This window comes from Camponotus vicinus, unplaced genomic scaffold (assembly GCF_025532165.1).
Source record: "Camponotus vicinus isolate PSW18456_S1 unplaced genomic scaffold, iyCamVici1.0 SCAF_10, whole genome shotgun sequence".
Lineage (NCBI taxonomy): Eukaryota > Metazoa > Arthropoda > Insecta > Hymenoptera > Formicidae > Camponotus > Camponotus vicinus.
The window spans coordinates 9,266,112-9,285,409 of record NW_028141946.1 but is presented as its reverse complement, the minus strand read 5'-3'; the positions used below and the strand labels follow the sequence as shown (position 1 = coordinate 9,285,409).

Here is a 19,298-nt window from a genome sequence, read left to right as displayed (position 1 = left end):
AAAAAGTATACGGACGTTACATACTAAAAGATCTTTTTTTATTAAGATACATAATTTTATTTGTAAAAAGAAACTTTTGTTGACGTCGAAATTTTCTCGTAGAAAAAAGTAAATATGTTTGTTTTGAAAATCAGCTGGATCTTCCCGTGCGAAATGGGATTCTTGGCATTAATCGAAAAATTTAAAATATTTAAGCCTTGGCTAAAACATTTTTTTTCATCAATGATTTTAAGAATGCTTACTTGTATCGCGTTTTGTCCTTTGTAGAATAAATCGTATTCATAAATAAAATATCAAAGTCATCAATCGGAATCAAAAGTGTCGACGGGGCTGCGTTGATCCTTATCGAAGATAGACACGAGGGACATTACCGCTAGTCCGATCGATTTACGATATCACATCGAACATCGCAATATCTAATATCGCGTCACGGTGAAGGAAAAAAAAGAAGGAAAGTGGAACGCGATGATCTTGGAATGAGTTTCTGCGGGTTAGGTGGAGAAAAAGAGGAAGAGGAAGAGAGAGAGAGAGAGAGAGAGAGAGAGAGAGAGAGAGAGAGAGAGATTCGGGATCGTGTAATAGATATCTCGTAAATAAAGTTCTCGAACGGGATACTATTAGACTGTATATAGCACGTAATCGCGGCGCGATCGGAATCAGGTCTCATTATACGCACGGGTATTGAGTCGGGCTACTTAAGTGAGGGAAGGAGAGAAAGAGAGAGAAAGAGCGAGAGAGAGAAAGACATATATAGTGGGAAAAAAGAGAGGGGGTGGTGCGGTGGTGGTGGTAGCGATCATTGGCCACGGGGTGAAGGCGGAGAGGATCGAAGGGTATACGTTTACGACATACGTTGCCACAAGCCCGTGCTGAGGAGGATGAATCCTAAGCAATTTCTCGCTGGTCGGAGCTCTTTGATGCTTTGAACTCTCACCGCGCTGACCGATCCTCGCGCTGTAATCACGCGGAGCTTCGCCACGCCCCGAAAAACACCTCGGATCCGTACTTCTCTCTCTCTCTCTCTCTCGCACCTGTGCCCTCCCTCCTCGTCCCTCTCCCTCTCTCCTACCTCGACTCTCTCGCGCTCGCGCGCTACCACCTTCCCCCTCCCTTCCCGCCGCTTCTCCGGCATCCCGCGCGTCCACCCCACCTCTCTCCTCTATCTCTCACCTTGACTCATCCCTCCCCCACCTCTCGCGCTCGCTCACCGACGCGTCCTCGCTCCCTACGGACTCTCGTAATCTCGGCGGAGGAATCTGATTATTCTAAACTCTCGATCGCGCGGCAGGATTTACCGTCTCGATCCTATCTCGATGTTGCGAGAGACGTGCCGCTGCCTCTCTCGCGAGATACGGATGTTATCGTCGTTCCTATCGCTGTGAGCCGAGCAAAATCGGCAGTTACGGATACTTTGTGAATTTTCAACGCATTTTCAAACGTATTAACGGATAATGCGCGAATGTAAAAGCGAAAGCCGCGGAAAATCATATTTTAGACAATAAGTAGAATGTGTAGGAGGAGGGCGGAGGAAGTTTAATCAGGTGATTACGTCACTGATTGTGAAAAATATACAATATTTTCCAGTGATATCATTGAGATTCGTTTTTTTTAATCTACAAGAATAATAACTATTTTTAATGGATTTATTATTATTGTAAAAAAAAGATGTTTCAATGTTGCAATTGTGATTCCGATTAATCCTAATTTAATTACTAATAAAGACGTTTTAAATTGTATACAGATAGTATCCGCAGTACTCGTAGATATATCGATGAGACAAATTAATAATAGCTCGTTCATATTGAAAAGATAGCTACCAGGGATGTAACGATATAATCGATATATCCAATATCGAAATTGTCATTTATAACAAATTCACTAAAAATATAAAGTTTATAAAAAAATTATGACAAACAATTGACAAAATATTTTTAAATTATTTTACATATTTATCTCTGAATAAAAATATCTTTTCATCCCTTGATTAATTTTTAATTTTAATTTGATTATCTGGTGGTATCAAAAGAGAGAGAGAGAGAGAGTTATTTCAGATTCGAGCACTTTAAAAAACTTTTTCTCTTTGTATTTCCATAATTAATCATACAAAAAATTATTTTGCATAAATTTTATATTTTTTACTAAGATTATTTTCGCTTTATTGGATAAAATAGTAGCATTCTTAAATTTAATTTTCTTTTTAATCAATTTAGAATCAATATTTATATAAACACTAAAGATTAATGAATAGAGTAATTCGTTTCCTTGAAGAATTTTATCAAATGAAAAAAAGAAGTGAAAAGGATGCCTAGGAAACAAATTATTATGGAAATCGTTTTTACTAATATTTAAAGCTATACATACTTTGTCATTTATTTTGATTTATGGCTGCACGATATTTTCAGAATTATTTCAAGTCTATCGATATATTAATATATCAACTATATTATTTAATTATTTATTATTCCTCGCTTATGTGTAAACCATCCGATAAAAATATCGACGATATCGCGCGCACGGTACCCTTATCACGACATCCAAACGTATTCGAGCAACGATATATCAATTTGTCCCTATATCGAGATTATGTCATCGATACGCATCGACTTAATCGCTGCGGGACGATGAAAAAAAAATCGCCGGACGAACAAGGGCACGTTGCCGACTAACGTAGCGATCCCCCCCGCGCTCCCCGGGCTGCATCCGGTCGGTATCGAGAGGTCTCACCATTACACCCTATTACGTACGCCACTGATCATGCCACGGGATCGTTGATCTACCACTCCTTTTCTTCGCACTCGTTCCCGATGATCGGAGCTGCCTCGCAGTTGCGCGGCGGTTGCTAAGAAGAGGATCTCCGCAGGAGGAGGAGGATGGGGAGGAGAGAGAAAAGAGCCCCTTTGGAGAGAAACTGCGGTTCTTCCCGGGCCCGGGCGTGAGGCGAGGTTGCGCGCCGCGCTCTCTCTTTAAACCGCACCATAATACATCGGAAGAATGGCCAAGGTGGAGAGAGCGAGAGAAACTCGTGCAGCAGACAGAGGCTCCTCCAACCCTTCTCGCCCCGTACCCCCGCTTTGCCGTACGGTCGGCTCCGCTAGTCGTTTCACGCCTTTGCCTTCGCCGTCTTTCTCCATCCGTCGAGGGGCCCGACGCCCGAGGGTGGATGTTGCCGAAGGTGGTATTAATTGGCGCGAGAGGAGCTCGGTCGCTCTTATGATTAGTCCTCGCAGCCGCCGCCGCCGTCGATCCTCCCTCGGGAAACCGACCTTACGTACATCCACTTACGTCCCGTACAGGTATCATATACAGTGTTATACAGCGTTAGCTCTTCACTACCGTCGCGCAAAGTACGTACTCAGCAAACACCAAATAACAGTTATATAACTACTAATATGAAAGTTATATAACCGTTACATGTTATGTAACAGTTATATAACAGTTACATAACATGTAACAGTTATATTGCTGAGTAGGAAATTACAACTAACAATTAGATAAGTGTTACTTGGTGTTTGCTGGATACGTACGTAACGAGTAACCGCGAACGTTCGGTCTCGGGATAATATTTCGGGGTATCATCGGGAGATATCGGGCCGGTTTAGGAGCGGACGCTAATACAGCTGGGCAGGTAGTGCATGCCAAGGCGAGATAATTACAAAGCGCGCCTCGGCCGCCAAGTCAAACAACCTAAAACATCAACCTGCCCCGGGGCCATAGGCGCCCGAATCCGTGGACGGAATATTTTCCGTTTCGAGATGTTACATGTGTATACATATTACGCATCTAGCGGCAAGAGAGAGAGAGAGAGAGAGAGACATATATAGCTCGCGCGTTTAAACGTAAAGGCATTCGTAAAGCAGGTAACCGCGGACTCTGTTGGCGGGATAGCAGCCGGAGCCTTTCATTCCGAGATCCGAGGGCGAGCTAATCGATTTGAAATTGGGCCCGTGACGGTCTTCTTTGGCGTACCTCGTGCTCGTTCAATTTATTTGGTGGCCCCGACCACCCCGGCGTAGCCGGGGCCTCCGCATTGTTCGTAACAACAGTGCCCCGCACTTTTTTTACACGGCATCGAAGACGAATCACCGCCGTCACGGTACTCGCGCGTACCGAAATATCTTTTGTCGCTTGCAAAATTGAAAACGTCCGTAAACTGACGTAAGCGACGCCGACCGCGCAACTTTCTCTCTCTCTTTCTCTATTTTTCTCCCCGTCTCCTTCTCTCTCTCTCTCCCAGCAAATCGCGTTTCACGAAATTAATCGCAGTTTGTCTTCCTTCTTTTTTCTCTCCGAGTCCTGGAAGGAAGACACTCGCTCTTCCTCCCTATTTTGAAGAGAGAAGAAGAGAGAGAGAGAGGGAGAGGTCGTTTCTCGGGTCGACCACAATCGGCCAAATTAGTCGGGTTTCCACGGGGTGTGGCTTGGGTTAGTTACGCTTTAGGTGTCGGGTGGGTTGTGTGGAGAAACAATTTGTTTGTTCTGTTAGGCGGCGCGCCACGCTAATGACACGTTATGTCGGCGACGCGAGATCGAGCGGGACAAAGCGGTACCTGGTGGTATACCGCGAGTAATCCGAGTAGCTCCTCTCCAGAATCGTTCGCGGGCGCGCATGAATTAATTGCGTTTTAATCTTTCTTTACGAGCTATCTTTAGTAGACGCGTCACCGCGTATTAGATGCCGTGGATGGACAGAGTGGAGGACGCGGCCTCAGGAATTCCCAGAGATATTTTAAGGATTCCGAGAGCGTCGTAAAACTCCTCGCACTCTCCACCGCCGGCGAAAGATCGAACATTGGCGAAGGAGAGGAAGAAGAAGAAGAAAGGCGCCCGCGCGAAAGTGATGGCCGGTCGTTAAAGATCGACTCTCTCGCGCGCGATGCCGCTTCGCCTCTCCGTCTCCCGAGGACGGACAGAGCTGTCTTACATTCGTATCTTGTAATCGGGATTTACACACGTGTCACACCCCGACCTCGTCCGACAGAGTCGCGTCCAAACAATTCGCATTCGATCGTTTAATCTCAGCGTAACGCGACATTTATTCGTGCAAAGTAATCATTTTATTTTTTACTCCCGACTGCTGCCAGCCTATGGTTGGCAAAAGACGGAGGGAGTATGCGTTTCACCGAGCTCAGATCGGTTGTTACCGCTTTTCTCGATAACAATAATATAGTTCGGTGTCATCTTTTGCACATCAGTTTTTTATTAACCAAGGATGGTTTGGAACATATAATTATCACTCTTTATTCTATTATTACTCCCGATTGCTGCCAGCCTATGGTTGGCAAAAGACGGAGGGAGTATGCGTTTCACCGAGCTCAGATCGGTTGTTACCGCTTTTCTCGATAACAATAGTATAGTTCGGTGTCATCTTTTGCACATCAGTTTTTTATTAACCAAGGATGGTTTGGAACATATAATTATCATTCTTTATTCTATTATTACTCCCGATTGCTGCCAACCTACGGTTGGCAAAAGACGGAAGGAGTATGCGTTTCACCGAGTTCAGATCGGTTGTTACAGCTTTTCTCGATAACAATAATATAGTTCGGTGTCATCTTTTGCACATCAGTTTTTTATTAACCAAGGATGGTTTGGAACATATAATTATCATTCTTTATTCTATTAATAAAACGCGGAAAAACAATATTATTACGTATATACGTGCTCTCATTGGCTGCGAGTGAATCTAAGAACCAAAAATGATTCACCAATAAGATTCCTTTTAAGCATCCGTATAGGGAAATATAGTTGGAGACATCTCGAAGTAATGGCGGCAATAATAATTGACATAACCCTACATGTCAAATTATTATTGTTGATTATTGATAATAAATTGTTGTGAAAAATTGTAAAGTTATTTAAAAAAGTTTAAATAAACATGAATAATATAGATATATCTGAAGAAAATGTTCTTAAACAGGTAAGCTTTTCTCTCTTTCTATTACTAATAATAATTACTTTCATTTACAGCAAAATCATAATTGTTATATTATTTTTATTCATTATATTATTTGCTCTGTTATATTATTTCTATTCGTAGAGATACTAAAGGTTGATAATGAGACACTAATATCATCGATCAGCTGTTATCGAACGACGCACCTGCGTGAATTTCCACGGAGGGGTGGTCTCTTTGCGTCGCCAAAGTTTTTTTTAGTTGGCGATCCGCAAGTTTGTACGCGAGAGAAAAATTCTATACGTCGCGGGGCTAACTTTATTTATACAGGGAACGCGAGCGCGCGCTCGTTCGACGCTAACAATAAATAGAAGCGTAGTCGCGAATGCCAGAAGAAGAGGCGGTAACCTACCATTATCGTGTGCTCCGACGTCCTCGCGTCGTAGCGTTTAGTCACGCGATCCTTCGCCCCCCCTCGCAGATCTCGGAAGGGTGGCGAGAAGGGAGGGAGAGCGGGAGCGGGGGGAGGGGACGACGTACGAAAGTAATAACGCGCGCCAATTAGTTACGAGAGAAGTAGGCAAAAACGCGAAACATCGCTCTCTCTCTCTCGCACAACCGAGTATAGATAGGGTAAGTACCACATATTTGGCGGACGTTAATACGCCTCGCTTTTTTTTTTCTTTTTTCGCGAGCGATTGATTTCCAGCGAAATTCGCGGAGACCAAGGGCGTAGATCGCGAAAGAGAGTTTCGATGAGGGGAAAGAGAAAGAGATAAGAATAAGAAAATAAGAAGGAGCACGAGGAGAGGGAGGAAGCTCGCGCGGAGGGAGGAGGAGGAGGAGGGTGAGAGGGGTGGAAAAAGACGGAGCTAACTCGTAGGTTCGGGGCGGAGCACGTCCCTCGCCGGGGCACAAAGCGGCCTGAGGTATAAATTGGTTTGTTTGCCGCGGAGATGAAAGGGGCCGCTAAATGCTATCTTTAAGGTGTCGGATCAACGCAAATGTGGCTGAGTTACTCGTAATTATAGGATACTCGGCGAGCTCTCGGGACCTACGCTCGGAGCTCGTCCGTTTCACCTCCGCGCTCCTCGCCGCCCGCTCACTTGCTTGCTTGCCTGCCCGTCCGCCTGCACCAACCCCCCCCCCGTCGCCCCCTCACCCCTCTTCCTCTCGCATCATCCTCGCCGCGGCCCCCCTCGCCCCCGTCGTTCGCTCCGGAGGTTCGCTAGCTCGCCTGTCTGGTCTTTCCCCAGGCTGCCTCGTTGCCGCGAATCGCACTGGCGCACATCTCGGTGGACTCGCTCCAATTCCGCTCCTCAAAACATACACTCGACGGTCTCGATTCGCGCGATCCGGGATTAGGGACCAATTGGAACCGCGATTAGGGACCAATCAGAACGAATCTCCGGCTGCCCGTGTTCGGTACAAGCTGGCGAAGCTGGTTTTCCTCTTGACAAATTTCGTAAATACATTCTTGAATCGCAAATATGTCACGGAAGTTGATTTAAGACTCTCCGAGTGGGAGAGGAGCGGGGGGGGGGGGGGGAATGTTGTCGATCGCGTCGGGCGTCGTTCTTGAGAAGATGTAAACAAACTACTCGTACTCTGTGGAATGGAAACGACGGGTCATCTCTCTCGTGTCGTTCTCGTGTGCAAGACGCGAAACTTGCGAAAGCCGCTTGCGAGCTTCCCGTCGTCGGTCAAGCCGCTACGGTAAACACGACGATCGTCTCTTTAGGGAGACTACACTCGCTGTACTCTTTCTCGCGGCGGTTCCTTTGATGCACCTACGCATCGCGATATATATCGCACCTTCGGAGGAGGTAATAACGAGATCCCTACGCCATTGTCGATGCTCTTTATCTCACTGTTTCCGACGAGATGCCTCTCTCCTCGGAGAAGAGCCGCGTACTATGGGGCCGCGAGGGGAGGGGGGGGGGAGCGGCCGACATATTATAGTACAAAATAATAATTCATAAATTATACGCGCCACGTCCGTTTAGTGCGGTGGCTCTCCGCGGCTTAAGTATACAGCTCACTGCACGCGAACGAGACGGGGACGAGACGAGACGAAATGGGACGGGACGGGCGCGAGAAAACTAATCTCTCTCTCTCTCTCTTTCTCTCCCTCCCTCTCTCTCTCTCTCTGTCCCTCTCTCGCTCTCTCTTTCTCCGTTCGAGCGGCAGATAGCGGTCAATCAGCGACGAATCAATTGTATCGGGCAATAATCGGAGCGACGGATCAACATGCAAGAACAACGGCTTACATGACATGACGCGCGCGCGCGCGCGCTCGCTCACGCTCGCGCGAGCGCACGCTCGGCGGCTTTCATCCGCGTGTAACGCCGTAACCGGTAGCGTGCCCGTTGCCCGCGTGTGTAATTTGCATTAATTATCTTCAGACCTCTCCGCACGCCGTTTGCCGTGAGCACACGATGAGGCACGGAGATACGGAAAACGATGTATCGCGTATGCAAATAAAGCGAAGAGGAGATGAAATACGAGTCGAAACGCGAGATTCTTTCGCTCCGGCAAAAAGTGAAATCGCCGGAAACGGGGATGAACCTCGAGCCGATAGCTTAACACATTGTGTTTCCTTCTTATCGTGATATCTCGCTACTCTAGTACACAGAAAAAAAGGACATTCTTGTTTTGAAAAGATATTTAGTTTTAACATGGAAATCTTGAAATGAAATTATATTGCGTTAATTAAAGAAAAATATAATTGCTTGAATAATTGCTTACTTGAATGAAGCCGTTTTATATAGTTCAATCAAGAAAAATATATTCTTATGATTTAAGATTTAATTTTCTTGAATGGAAAAGAAACAATGTTAGATGGAAAATAACATTTTTAAATCAAAGATTACAATTTTCTTAAAGTAGAATAAATAATTATATATTCTTAAATAATTATATATTCTTAAATAATTATATATTCTTGAGATGACAATTACAATATTGAAATAAGACTAATATTGTTGAAATTTAAAATTATTAAATTCTTCCAAGAAGATTGTTGCGTATATACGAAACAATGAACGCATTAGTTTAAGTATACAAGTTTTGATTTTACACTGATTTTTTTCTGTGTAATATCGATGTATTTTCGCAGAAAAAAAATAGTCATTAATGATCTCGGTTATCAATGTAGCGTTGCAAATCGGTAAAATCTCACTAAAAAAATCAATTGGTGGCTGTTTCAATTGGATAACAATGTTTTTTAAAATACGTTATAATCTAAATTAAATAAATTTAGCCATATATTATATTTCTAAAGATATCTGAATTTAATCGAATTTTGTTTATTTTTTTACAAGATTATTTTAAGAGTGAAAAAGTAATATTAAATGAAATATAATACAAGTAATATTATATAAAATATATAAGATCCTTGACTTTTTTTTAATATAACATGATTATACGTGTTTCATTCCAGATATGTGTGTATACGGATTTCTTTTTAAATGTCAATCCAAAATAAAGAAAAATTATATCTTGCAAATGTATACAATTATTACTAATTTGACAGTGAAATCTTACTATAAATGAATGATATATGAAAGGCAGAGAAGGAGATGTTTTTACCGAGCATATAAGTGAAATATTCATTAATCTCTGGTGAAATTGTGTCGCTGCCTTAATCAATTTTCACTGATTCAATTTAAAAGAGTAAGAACTTTATTAGGAGAGAAATTGACATTGAGGCTTTCAATATTCGAATACATAATTTAATACACGAGATAATTAAATTATTCGATTTTTAACATCCATCATTCAGCGAAATCAATTTAAACGATACAAATTTTTCTCTCTCTCTTTTTCTCTTTTGATCTCTCACAGAATTGGTGCTTTTATTATAAAAACCCTGGCATCGTAAACGTACGAGAAATTGTATAGCTCTCTCGCCGATATGTAAGACGCGTTAAACTACGTGTCAGTCTAGACATACGTTAAGGACATAACGCGTATCGATTATCGTTCCGAAGCGTATATATGCTTTTCGTCTCGGATCGTCCATGTTGCCTCGAATGTTACGTATGTGCGCATTTACTATCGTGTGCTGCGGTAAGAGGGAAGGAGAGCAAAAGAAGAGAGATGGAGAGAGAGAGAGAAAGAGTGAAAGAAGGGGTTAACTCACCCGTTGCAGTTCGTTGTAGCCGCGTCGACTCGAGTTAGCTCGTGTGTGAGACGGGACGAGACGAGGCGAGACGAGACGAGGCGACTCATCACGCTTGTTTTCCGCCTGCCCGCGATTAGCGAGAGTCATCCTGGGAGGCCCTTCTTTCGCGCCTCTCGAGACGGTCTCCTCGGCTCCTCCGCGAACGAGGGGACCCCGGAGGGTCCGGGGTGGAGATTCGGACGGGGTGACGTCAACGGAAAATTCACTAGCGATCGACTCGACCTTGGATGACAAGAGTGACAAGAATGACAGGTAAGTCACTCTACCGCTCATATGATCCTCCTTAAATTTCCTCGATAATAAATACATAAATACCTCTTTTGGAGTATCACACACACACATACGAAGATCTTTAGTAGATTGGTCGATCGCGGACTTTCAGCTCGATTCGGGTTAGATCAGTATCGCGCGTATCTTCGGGAGCTTGCGACGTGAAGTACGCCGCAGGTCGCGATGACGCGCTGGGAGCGAGGCGCGGAGGGGGGAGGAAGGCGTCTGGTAACGAGATTTTACCGATAGATCTTTCGAGACGCGGGAAATCGTATCGCGATCGTTTGAAAAATGTAATTCTTGGGTATTTTTTATGATGTAGCGTGAATAAAAAAGTGTAACTGTGTGTGTGTGTGTACATCACGTCGATATATGTAATGATAAGGTGAGTAATTCACGAAGATTTTTTTTCATTAATCTTCATGATAGTGTTCATTGTTGACAGTCCGAGTATATCATTCGAATTTTCGAAATAACTAAATTTCTCGAAATATTTCACGTACAGTAGGCGCCAATAATGCCTTAACATATGAAATTGGTCGCATTCGGGATTAATAATGACTAGTTATTATATTAAGTTATTATTAGTCTCGAATGCGACCAATTTCATATGTTAAGGCATTATTGGCGCCTACTGTACATCTTTTGTATTATTATATTATAATAATAGTAATGCGTGTGTTGAAATGAATTAACTGTGTATATTTATTACACGATTTATAAATTTCTGTAACGTACATCGAAACATAACTTATGTTAGCTTGTTCGGATATGACGAATCCTTTGCGGAAATTTGTCCAAGCCGATACAGCACAGACCATTGTTGTTACATTGCAGCAATATTACAGCAACATTGCAATATTGCCGCAATATTGTTGCAATGTAACAATGTGCTGTATGGAAGTATGTGACTTTCTCTAGTATTTAAGGAATCTCTCGAATTTAAAAATGGTGGGCAAAGAAATTAAAAGCAAAGCATTCTAATTGAGCACATTACGTTTTATTCAATTTGTCATATGTTAATTAAGTTAATTGGTGGTGCGCTAAACAAGTGATGAAAAAGAGGTTTCATCCCGTCTCCCTTGGGAATTTTTCCGACATAATATTTCCTTAACGACGTGATATTTACAATAAGAATAATCGCGCATTACTTTCAATTCTCGATTGAAAGTGTAGTTAATTATATATTAATATTCATGGGCCCATGTTTTATGTGCCTTTGTTTTCACATATCGCTCAATCTTTATTTGATTCTAGTTGAGCACGTTTAATAGCTGCTTAATACAATGTGCAAACTGCAATAAAATTAAATGATAGGCACAAGGCAAAATAATTAGCGATGAACACACATGCAATACGCTTAGCCGCGACAGTCTTATACAGATACGCAGGGAACTATCCTGCAACGATTTATGGATTAGGGGAGTGACTCGGCCGTTTAAAATTTATCTGTTAGATTAACAGCTGTTGTATCCTCACATTCTCGGCTCTCCGACATTCGTTAAAAGAGCATTGGTTCTTAAATCTTTGGATATTTTGTCTACAGCTAAAGTATTTCGATTATTCTAAAGAAAAAAAAATTTTACATTGTAAGATACATATGTATATCGTTTAAAAAAATAAATACACAAAAATAAATACACACGATAATATTTTCAATATTTATATTTATTTACAATATTTTCTTTTATTTATTTTTTTGAGTAATTGTTGAAATAAAAATGAGTGAAACGTGGTTTAATACGTTTATTTCGTTTATTGCTCGAAGACGATACGATGTTTAGAAATTATCGAGTAATAATATAGTCGATGATGTTTTCAGTTCCGACGAGTGTCTTGTGCTGCCAACATTTTGCATCCTCCCGACGGACACACCCGACCGACGGAAGCACGTGAGTCACATTTCCATTTTTTGCAGTAATTTATGCATAATTATTGTCTCCCTCATGTAAACGAGATACTCTCGATGATTCTAATGAATTATTTCAATGACAAGTTAATCTGAGAACAGTTGATAATGTTGACTATGACTCAACAGCTGATTTCCATATGTTATTATATAATGGGAACTATTAATATTTTACATCATATATTTTACATCATAATTACATGCGTGAGAAAGTACATAAAATAAATGTTGAAATGGAATAAATTTTCTTGCAATTTCAATACGCGAGTTTTTCTATGGGAGAAGGCAATTATGATTGCGACGCGTAAAAGGCATCTTTCTACCGACTTATGCTTAGCTTTCTATGACATATTGATACCGCATTCATGTCGGTAAAACGTAAGTTTCTCATTATGTAAAACTTTTTGTTTGATATGACTTTAATTTTGATGGGTAGAATGGTCTTCAGTTGGCCGGAAAGTTTCTATTTCTCAACTTGATTGGTCTTTGTTCTCTTGACTTCTTAATTACTACGAGCCGTATATTTACGAGCCCATCTCGTTGCACGTTAAATCCATTTTAGACCATTTGTAATTTGCGTACTACTACTTGTACGCCGATGTCGCATTAGAATAAAAATAGATGCGAAGAAGGAGACTTTTTTTTTATTACATCGAGCTAATAAATACAAGTTGTAGTCATATATGTAAACGCAATACATATAATTATTGTGTAATTGAATGTGTTTTCACCGATTTTTTTATATTTCTTGATTTGCTATCTTATTATTAATCACGTGTTTATACATTTGATGAGCGTGCATTAAGAGTAATAATTAATTGCGAATTATTGATTGTAATAATATTATAATTTACTGTTATCGTTGATTGATATTCAACACGCAAGGAGAGAGCTGGATGTGCTTTTAACATTATGCTTAGAAAGTATGTTATTCTATCTCGCGAGATCGAGAAATAATTACATCACAAGATATACATAAAATTTCGAAATGTTTATATATGATTATTTATCAATATATTTTTTTGCTCAATTTTTATCCATAAATATAAAACATGTGCCTCCTTTTCTCAGGGTACAATTATAATCCTACAAATATTTACATTATTTTATAAGAGCTTTTACATGGGATCGCATTTCGAAGTTTATCGTGAATTATCGGTCGTTTAAATTGGGCTTAAGCGTATTCAAGTAGCAATCGAGTGCGCGATGTCTCTCTCGATTCGTTGGATGCGACTCGAATGCGGTCTTTTCGATGCCTCTGGTTCGTGTTCATCTCGCGCGTCTTCGGTAGGTCCCTTATAAATACCAGAAACGCGCGTTTGCCCCGAAGGCGTTCTCCGGCCGAGGAGAGCCCGGACGATGAGCAACCGTAAAGGTCCTGGAGCACTAATTTATAGCCGACCGCCGCAATACCGGTAATCTAATTAGTTTAATGATCAAAAAATATTTCCCGAGTCCTTCTTAATCCGAGACAGGTAGCGCCGGCTTCGTCTGAACGCATTCAATGTCGAAGCTCATTCGCGAAAATATGCATCTCTGTGAAAATTTGATTTCCAAAGAGAAATCAAAAATAACGCGAATGATGCGAATCAATTCGATGAATATTGCGATAAAGAAGAGATTATTAATCAAAATTTTTTTCGACCGCTAATGATAAAAAGTATAAAAAACGCATGTGTTAGAGGACATAATGATGGACACATAAGAAGTATATTTTTACAAGTCTTATTACAGAGTTCCACAATAATTTAAGCTTGATAAATTATGTAGAGAGATGAACGGAGATTTATACGATTTGAGATACTCGCGCTATTAAATCTGTATATTCTCACGTACAAAAAAATATACACGAATGCTTGTCATAGGGTATCAGTAACAATTGATTCCGGATAAACGACAGGTCCAGTCGTTGGAAGAAATATACGCGATTGCGAGTCAAGTGCGGTTACAATGTCGCGCGACAGTAGGCTTCGCTATGGTTTACCGGTCGTTTCGTTATTGTCAGTTTAGCTGACTCGGTTGGGTTTCGCAAGGCGTTTCACTCGCGTGTCCAAAATTCCGCATCGCATCGTTGTGGAAGCCGGACGGCACGCGAAACCAGATGCGTCATCGCGAAACAGATAATTACGTCGCAGTCGATAAAGGGTGACCACTTCCTCGAAACCTCCAATCATATTGTCGTCGTGTACCGTTGACTTGTCAAATAGCCATACCGGCCAATACAATGATGCGTGAGGGTGGTGTACGTGAGGTGGGCGCGTAAAGAAAACACCGGATGTACGAAAAAGAGAGAGAGAGAGAGAGAGAGTCGCCGATGTTCCTCCTACCGTTGTCGAAACGTGTACTCGCCACGCTGTCACATTTATGTCGATTCTCTCAATTGACGATTTCAATTGACGACACCAGCGGTACACCTTTTGGACTAAACGAGCGCGTCCCATCTGCGAGCCAAGTTCCTTCCGCTCGGCAAAGAACGAGCTTCCACTCGGATCGAAATCGCTCCACTTGGAGAGCGCCGGTTACAAAGAGATGCGCGTTATAACGGACGCGTATACGCCAATCGTAATTATCCGAATACGCGCATTGTAATTATCGCCGCTCCTCGACTCGACCGTAACTCGGAGAGGGTTTGACGTAATTGCGAGGAGGTTATTAACCGGGAAACCGTGGTCGCGGCGCGACTTGCCATTACGACTCATGCGAAGAGGGGCATAAAAAGGTAAAAAAAAAAGGAAACTATTACGAGCGCGAAATCGTGTGTGAACGGAGAAGAAAAGAGGGTTTAAATCTGTAGGAGAATCGCGACGCCGGCCAGGGTCCACTTTGTGGGCTTCTCGCGGGTCTTGAGATTGAACGTCCAGATGTACGTAGGACCTCTCGTCCTGGTCCTGTAAACCGGACACTCGTACGTGTTCTTCGTCTCCAGCTTGTCCTGCGTGATCGCCTTGACGAATACCACCGGCATCAGGGAGAACAGCTCCTTGAGCCGAGAATCTGCGATGACACCAGTGGCCACGTCCCATCGGGCACCCTCCATGTATAAGCCATTCACATATGCGCCCTCGCGCGGTGGCACCCTGATAAAGAGATCATCTCGGCATCATATTGTGTTGACCCTTCGAGGACAGGTCGAGTTTCCCATCCCGAAAAATTTATCGCGTCAAAGATCTCTACTGCTACTTGTACTTTAGCGACTTATTGTGGGAAAGCGAGCTTAGGTTCGATAAAGGATTTGGATTTCTGGAATTTCGTATATTCCAGAAAGGCCCTATCCTCTAAAAGATCTCATGTCATCTCTTACGTAATTTCTTCCTTCTGTTTTCTGGTTACGTCGCAATGCAGACACATCTTGTCCAAGGGCCACTCGTTTTTACGGGCGGTTTGCTGCATGATGGCGGTAAGTAAGGACTGCGGATTGAAGAAACCACCCAGCCAAATCGATGACGGTAACTGCCGAAAGACGTTCCGCAAGAAAGAGTGGATTGATCAAAGAAAAGAAAGACAAGCTTTTTTCAGCATAAAGCGAATGACGAAACAACGTTTGTCCAAATTGATTGCAACGTGTGACAAAATTTAAATTCTTTGTCCCACGTTTCGCATGAAAATATATAATTTTTCTTTCAATTTAATTGCCGTTTATGGTATTTTTTTCTCGCCGCAACCCGCGGTTTCGCCTTTACTTACGTTAAAATCTACCGTCCAATTCGATAGCTCGGTTATTCGATTGAGCATGTCAGCGAACCAATTCGACAAACTGAAGGTGGAGGGATAGGCGCGTTTGGTCCATGACGGCGGTACAGAATCCATAAAGAGGTGATTTTGCAGATCCTCCATGTCTGCGCTGATTGTGAGCTCGCCCTAAAATGGATCTTTAGGTTTATCGCATCTGTTGCTTACATCTTTATCTCGATACTCACCTTCAAACCGAGATCCAATTCGGTCAGAGATCTTTTCAGTTCCTTGCAAAGCGCGTTCATATGCTCGCATTCTTGGAGAGCGACGATAACGAAAGGAGTGCGATCTTCCGTCTAAGAGAAATAAAGAGAAAATAGAAAGAAAGAAAAAGAGAGTCAAATTTTTTGTCTATTTTGTTTCTTACCATAAAAAATAAATTGTAATATTAATATATTGCTGCGTGATGTTGTAAAGATAAAGAAGAGAAAATTAAAGCTCGCGTCCGAAGTGGCAATAAAGTCGAGGACATAAAATGTGTAATGACCGATGTTAGAAAGGGAACGTATAGAAGCAGTTAAGACACTGTATTAAATATGACACCGGAATAATTGATAATTATAATTTCTTGATGACTTTGTGACACGCACTTTAAGTAAGCAATTATCACATTTAATTATATTAAATTATATTATTTAATTATATTTATATGAACGATTGCACGTTATCTTGAAAAATATCCTTATGTCATATTTATTCAGTGCTCTTTTCAAGATTGACAGATCTTATAATTCTTATAACGAGCCTTCGATATAATAGCCTGACATCAACCTTGTTCATCAATTCTTGTATATTAAACTCCTCGGGAAGCTTGTCGAGTAAATCCTCTATCATAACTTTCACCTTGTCTTCTTTCGATAACACCCCGATCGTTGTATCGGCGACGTCCCGTGGCTGCATCCCCCAGATTGTTCTGAATAACTTCTCCGCCGTGCTTGTGAGGAACCCTTCGCAAAAGGGTAACGAGCGACTATTCATTTCGTTTTAACGCGAACATAAATCGAGGAGGGGAAAACGAGGTAAAATCAAATAAGCGAATCAAACCAAGCATTCTATTTCTGTAAGAGATAAAAGTCTTCCACAAGGTATTAAAATATTCATAATAGGCGAATAAACTGTAGGATAAACGAAATCGCTCATCTCATTAAGTTTTATTTTTAACGACAAAAATGACCGAAAAATTTTACCGATCTCTGCGTTCGGGTGAAGTCCGTACAGAACGGGGCTCTCCGTCGGCAAATAATTCTCTACATATTCATGATAGCCCGCGTAATCAGTATTGGGTGGCACCAGAAAACCCGGTGCTAGATATAATTCACCCTCGACCAATTCCGGTTGTAGATACTCGAGGAGATACGTTCGACACAGCCTTCTGTCCCAATCATCGGTTATATGACCGCCGTACATGATCTCCCCGAACAAGTAACGCAAATCTTCCCAGGGTATCTTAGTATTACCCTCTAGATAGTTTAATAATACCGAAGCACTGATGGTCAGATCGCCAACGTTGAAGGGATACACCTGTATGTTAAATATTAAATTTAAATGAATTGCGTAGATTTTTATTTCGAAAAGAATCTCAACATTTTCTGACACACGTCAATATATAAATATATATATTTTTCTATACAAAATTTATTAATTTTCCATTTAAAATTCATGAGATTCTTCTTTACGAATAATTCACCATTAAAAATTAAAAATTAAATATAAAAATTCAAAGCTTTATGACTTGAATCGTCCTATAAAATTGTAAAAAATTTTATTGCAAATTATAAATTATTTAAGTCTGACTTGGGTTTAAATAGCGCGAATACCGACCCCATTCCATCCTTGTGCCCCGAATTTTCTACGCTCGGCCACAGCAGCGTGATAGTAACAGAGGGTGAAGAGAATAGCTTTGAACTCTGTTTCCTTGGTGCAGGACTCTAGGGTGTCCTGGCTGAAATTATCCAGGGCTTTGTGAATATTGGCGCGCATACCCGTCGGCGGCTCGTTGGTGATCTTTATGGCCGACTCCAGTATCCCCTTGTGCATTTTTATCGCATTAAAATATGCAAAAAATTCGGCGAAAGCAAGATTCGTAAGCGACGCTCACAGAAAATTGCGAGAAAAACTTGTCGCATTTTTTTCACGATAAATTGCACACAAGAAAAGGAAAGTTTGTCGCTTCTCGGGCAACTTTTCTCTTGTTTTACCTGCGGTATTATCGACTCGTGGGGATCGGGACTCGGTTCCGCGCTGATGTAGAGACGATAGTCCTCGTGGGACTCCTCCGACAGTTGTTCTATCTTCTTTTCCAAATTCGGCAGCCAGTTCCGCACCAGGTGGATATTTTGAAGTATAACCCAGTGACCGTCGCGCGCCGAGATGTCCATCGCCCTCTCCGCGACAGGTTCTTGACCTTGTCCCAATGATACATTGTGGAAATTTTGCGCGTTGAACGTAAAACCGAGTCGTCTACCAAGTTTCTCGACGTCCTACGACATCGTTACTCCGTTAATTAGCTCTTAGTTATGTCCAAGACCAATTTTAGTCTCATTAGTATTCTAAGGAATTTTTCTCACGCAAAACAAGGTACATGCGCATCTCGAATCTCATATCTATATCTGAGTATTCGAATGTAATTATAATTAATTATAACAGAAAAACGTGCCTTTAGAGGATCGACTCCTGGGGACAGAATGAAAAATACCGGCGTATCTGCGTTTGTCTCTTCGTATGATTTTTCGAACAGCTGCATACGAAACTTTATGAATTTTGCACCTAGTTTCTCCTCCACGAAACATCTACGTAAATCGTTGGAGGATTAAACGAGGGAGTAAACACCAGGAAATATTTATCGCATACATCGCACGTATGTGTTTTGATTTTTATTCAAACGAGTGTTTATTCTAGAGTAAATTGTATACCGTATAGCGTAAACCATTCGATCTAGTCTCACGCATCTCATTATGCAAAGTCTCTGGAAGGCTGGCTTGTTCTTCCATTCCTGGGGAAATTTTTCTCTCTCCGGTGTCTCCGATTCCACGAATTTCCTCCATCTTTTCGCCGCCCCGTCTATATCGCGATCTAGATTGCGAAAATTCTCCATCCCGCTCAAATACTTGATGCCACCCCAGGCGACGTTGCTCAGAAAGTCCACCGGGCTTGTATGATCCGGCAAATATGGGAATCGCAAGAGAAAATCTACTTCGATCTGATCTATCTCCTTCGTCTGCAGCAGAATCTATAAATCGCAGTGATCGTTTATTACGTACGCGATTTGGAAGGTAATCGATCGGATAATTAATATAATTTTTTTATTA

General features: G+C 41.8%; 1 protein-coding gene and 2 long non-coding RNA genes across 5 annotated transcripts in view; 1 reads left to right on the top strand and 2 right to left on the bottom strand.

The window, feature by feature from the left end:
• The window catches only part of LOC145960976 (uncharacterized), a 48,433-nt gene extending 37,898 nt beyond the window's left edge, over positions 1 to 10,535 (bottom strand). For both annotated transcript variants that reach the window (XR_014435505.1, XR_014435504.1), the window contains exons 1-2: positions 10,395 to 10,535; positions 10,038 to 10,301 (exon numbers count right to left, since the gene is read on the bottom strand). This is a non-coding gene — a long non-coding RNA (uncharacterized LOC145960976). The remainder of the gene's footprint in view (positions 1 to 10,037; positions 10,302 to 10,394) is intronic.
• Positions 9,754 to 19,298, top strand: part of LOC145960975 (uncharacterized) — a 48,076-nt gene continuing 38,531 nt past the window's right edge. Inside the window, exons 1-2 of one of the 2 annotated variants that reach the window (XR_014435503.1) lie at positions 9,754 to 10,331; positions 12,172 to 12,241. This is a non-coding gene — a long non-coding RNA (uncharacterized LOC145960975). The remainder of the gene's footprint in view (positions 10,332 to 12,171; positions 12,242 to 19,298) is intronic. The other variant, XR_014435502.1, reaches the window with a different exon arrangement.
• LOC145960972 (dynein beta chain, ciliary) overlaps positions 12,976 to 19,298 on the bottom strand; it is a 37,932-nt gene continuing 31,609 nt past the window's right edge. Inside the window, exons 56-65 of the mRNA XM_083080732.1 lie at positions 18,903 to 19,219; positions 18,647 to 18,779; positions 18,189 to 18,470; positions 17,812 to 18,018; positions 17,178 to 17,511; positions 16,762 to 16,937; positions 16,176 to 16,286; positions 15,943 to 16,116; positions 15,560 to 15,708; positions 12,976 to 15,335 (exon numbers count right to left, since the gene is read on the bottom strand). Coding sequence (XP_082936858.1) covers positions 15,041 to 15,335; positions 15,560 to 15,708; positions 15,943 to 16,116; positions 16,176 to 16,286; positions 16,762 to 16,937; positions 17,178 to 17,511; positions 17,812 to 18,018; positions 18,189 to 18,470; positions 18,647 to 18,779; positions 18,903 to 19,219 — 2,178 coding nt within the window. The 3' untranslated portion in view covers positions 12,976 to 15,040. The remainder of the gene's footprint in view (positions 15,336 to 15,559; positions 15,709 to 15,942; positions 16,117 to 16,175; positions 16,287 to 16,761; positions 16,938 to 17,177; positions 17,512 to 17,811; positions 18,019 to 18,188; positions 18,471 to 18,646; positions 18,780 to 18,902; positions 19,220 to 19,298) is intronic.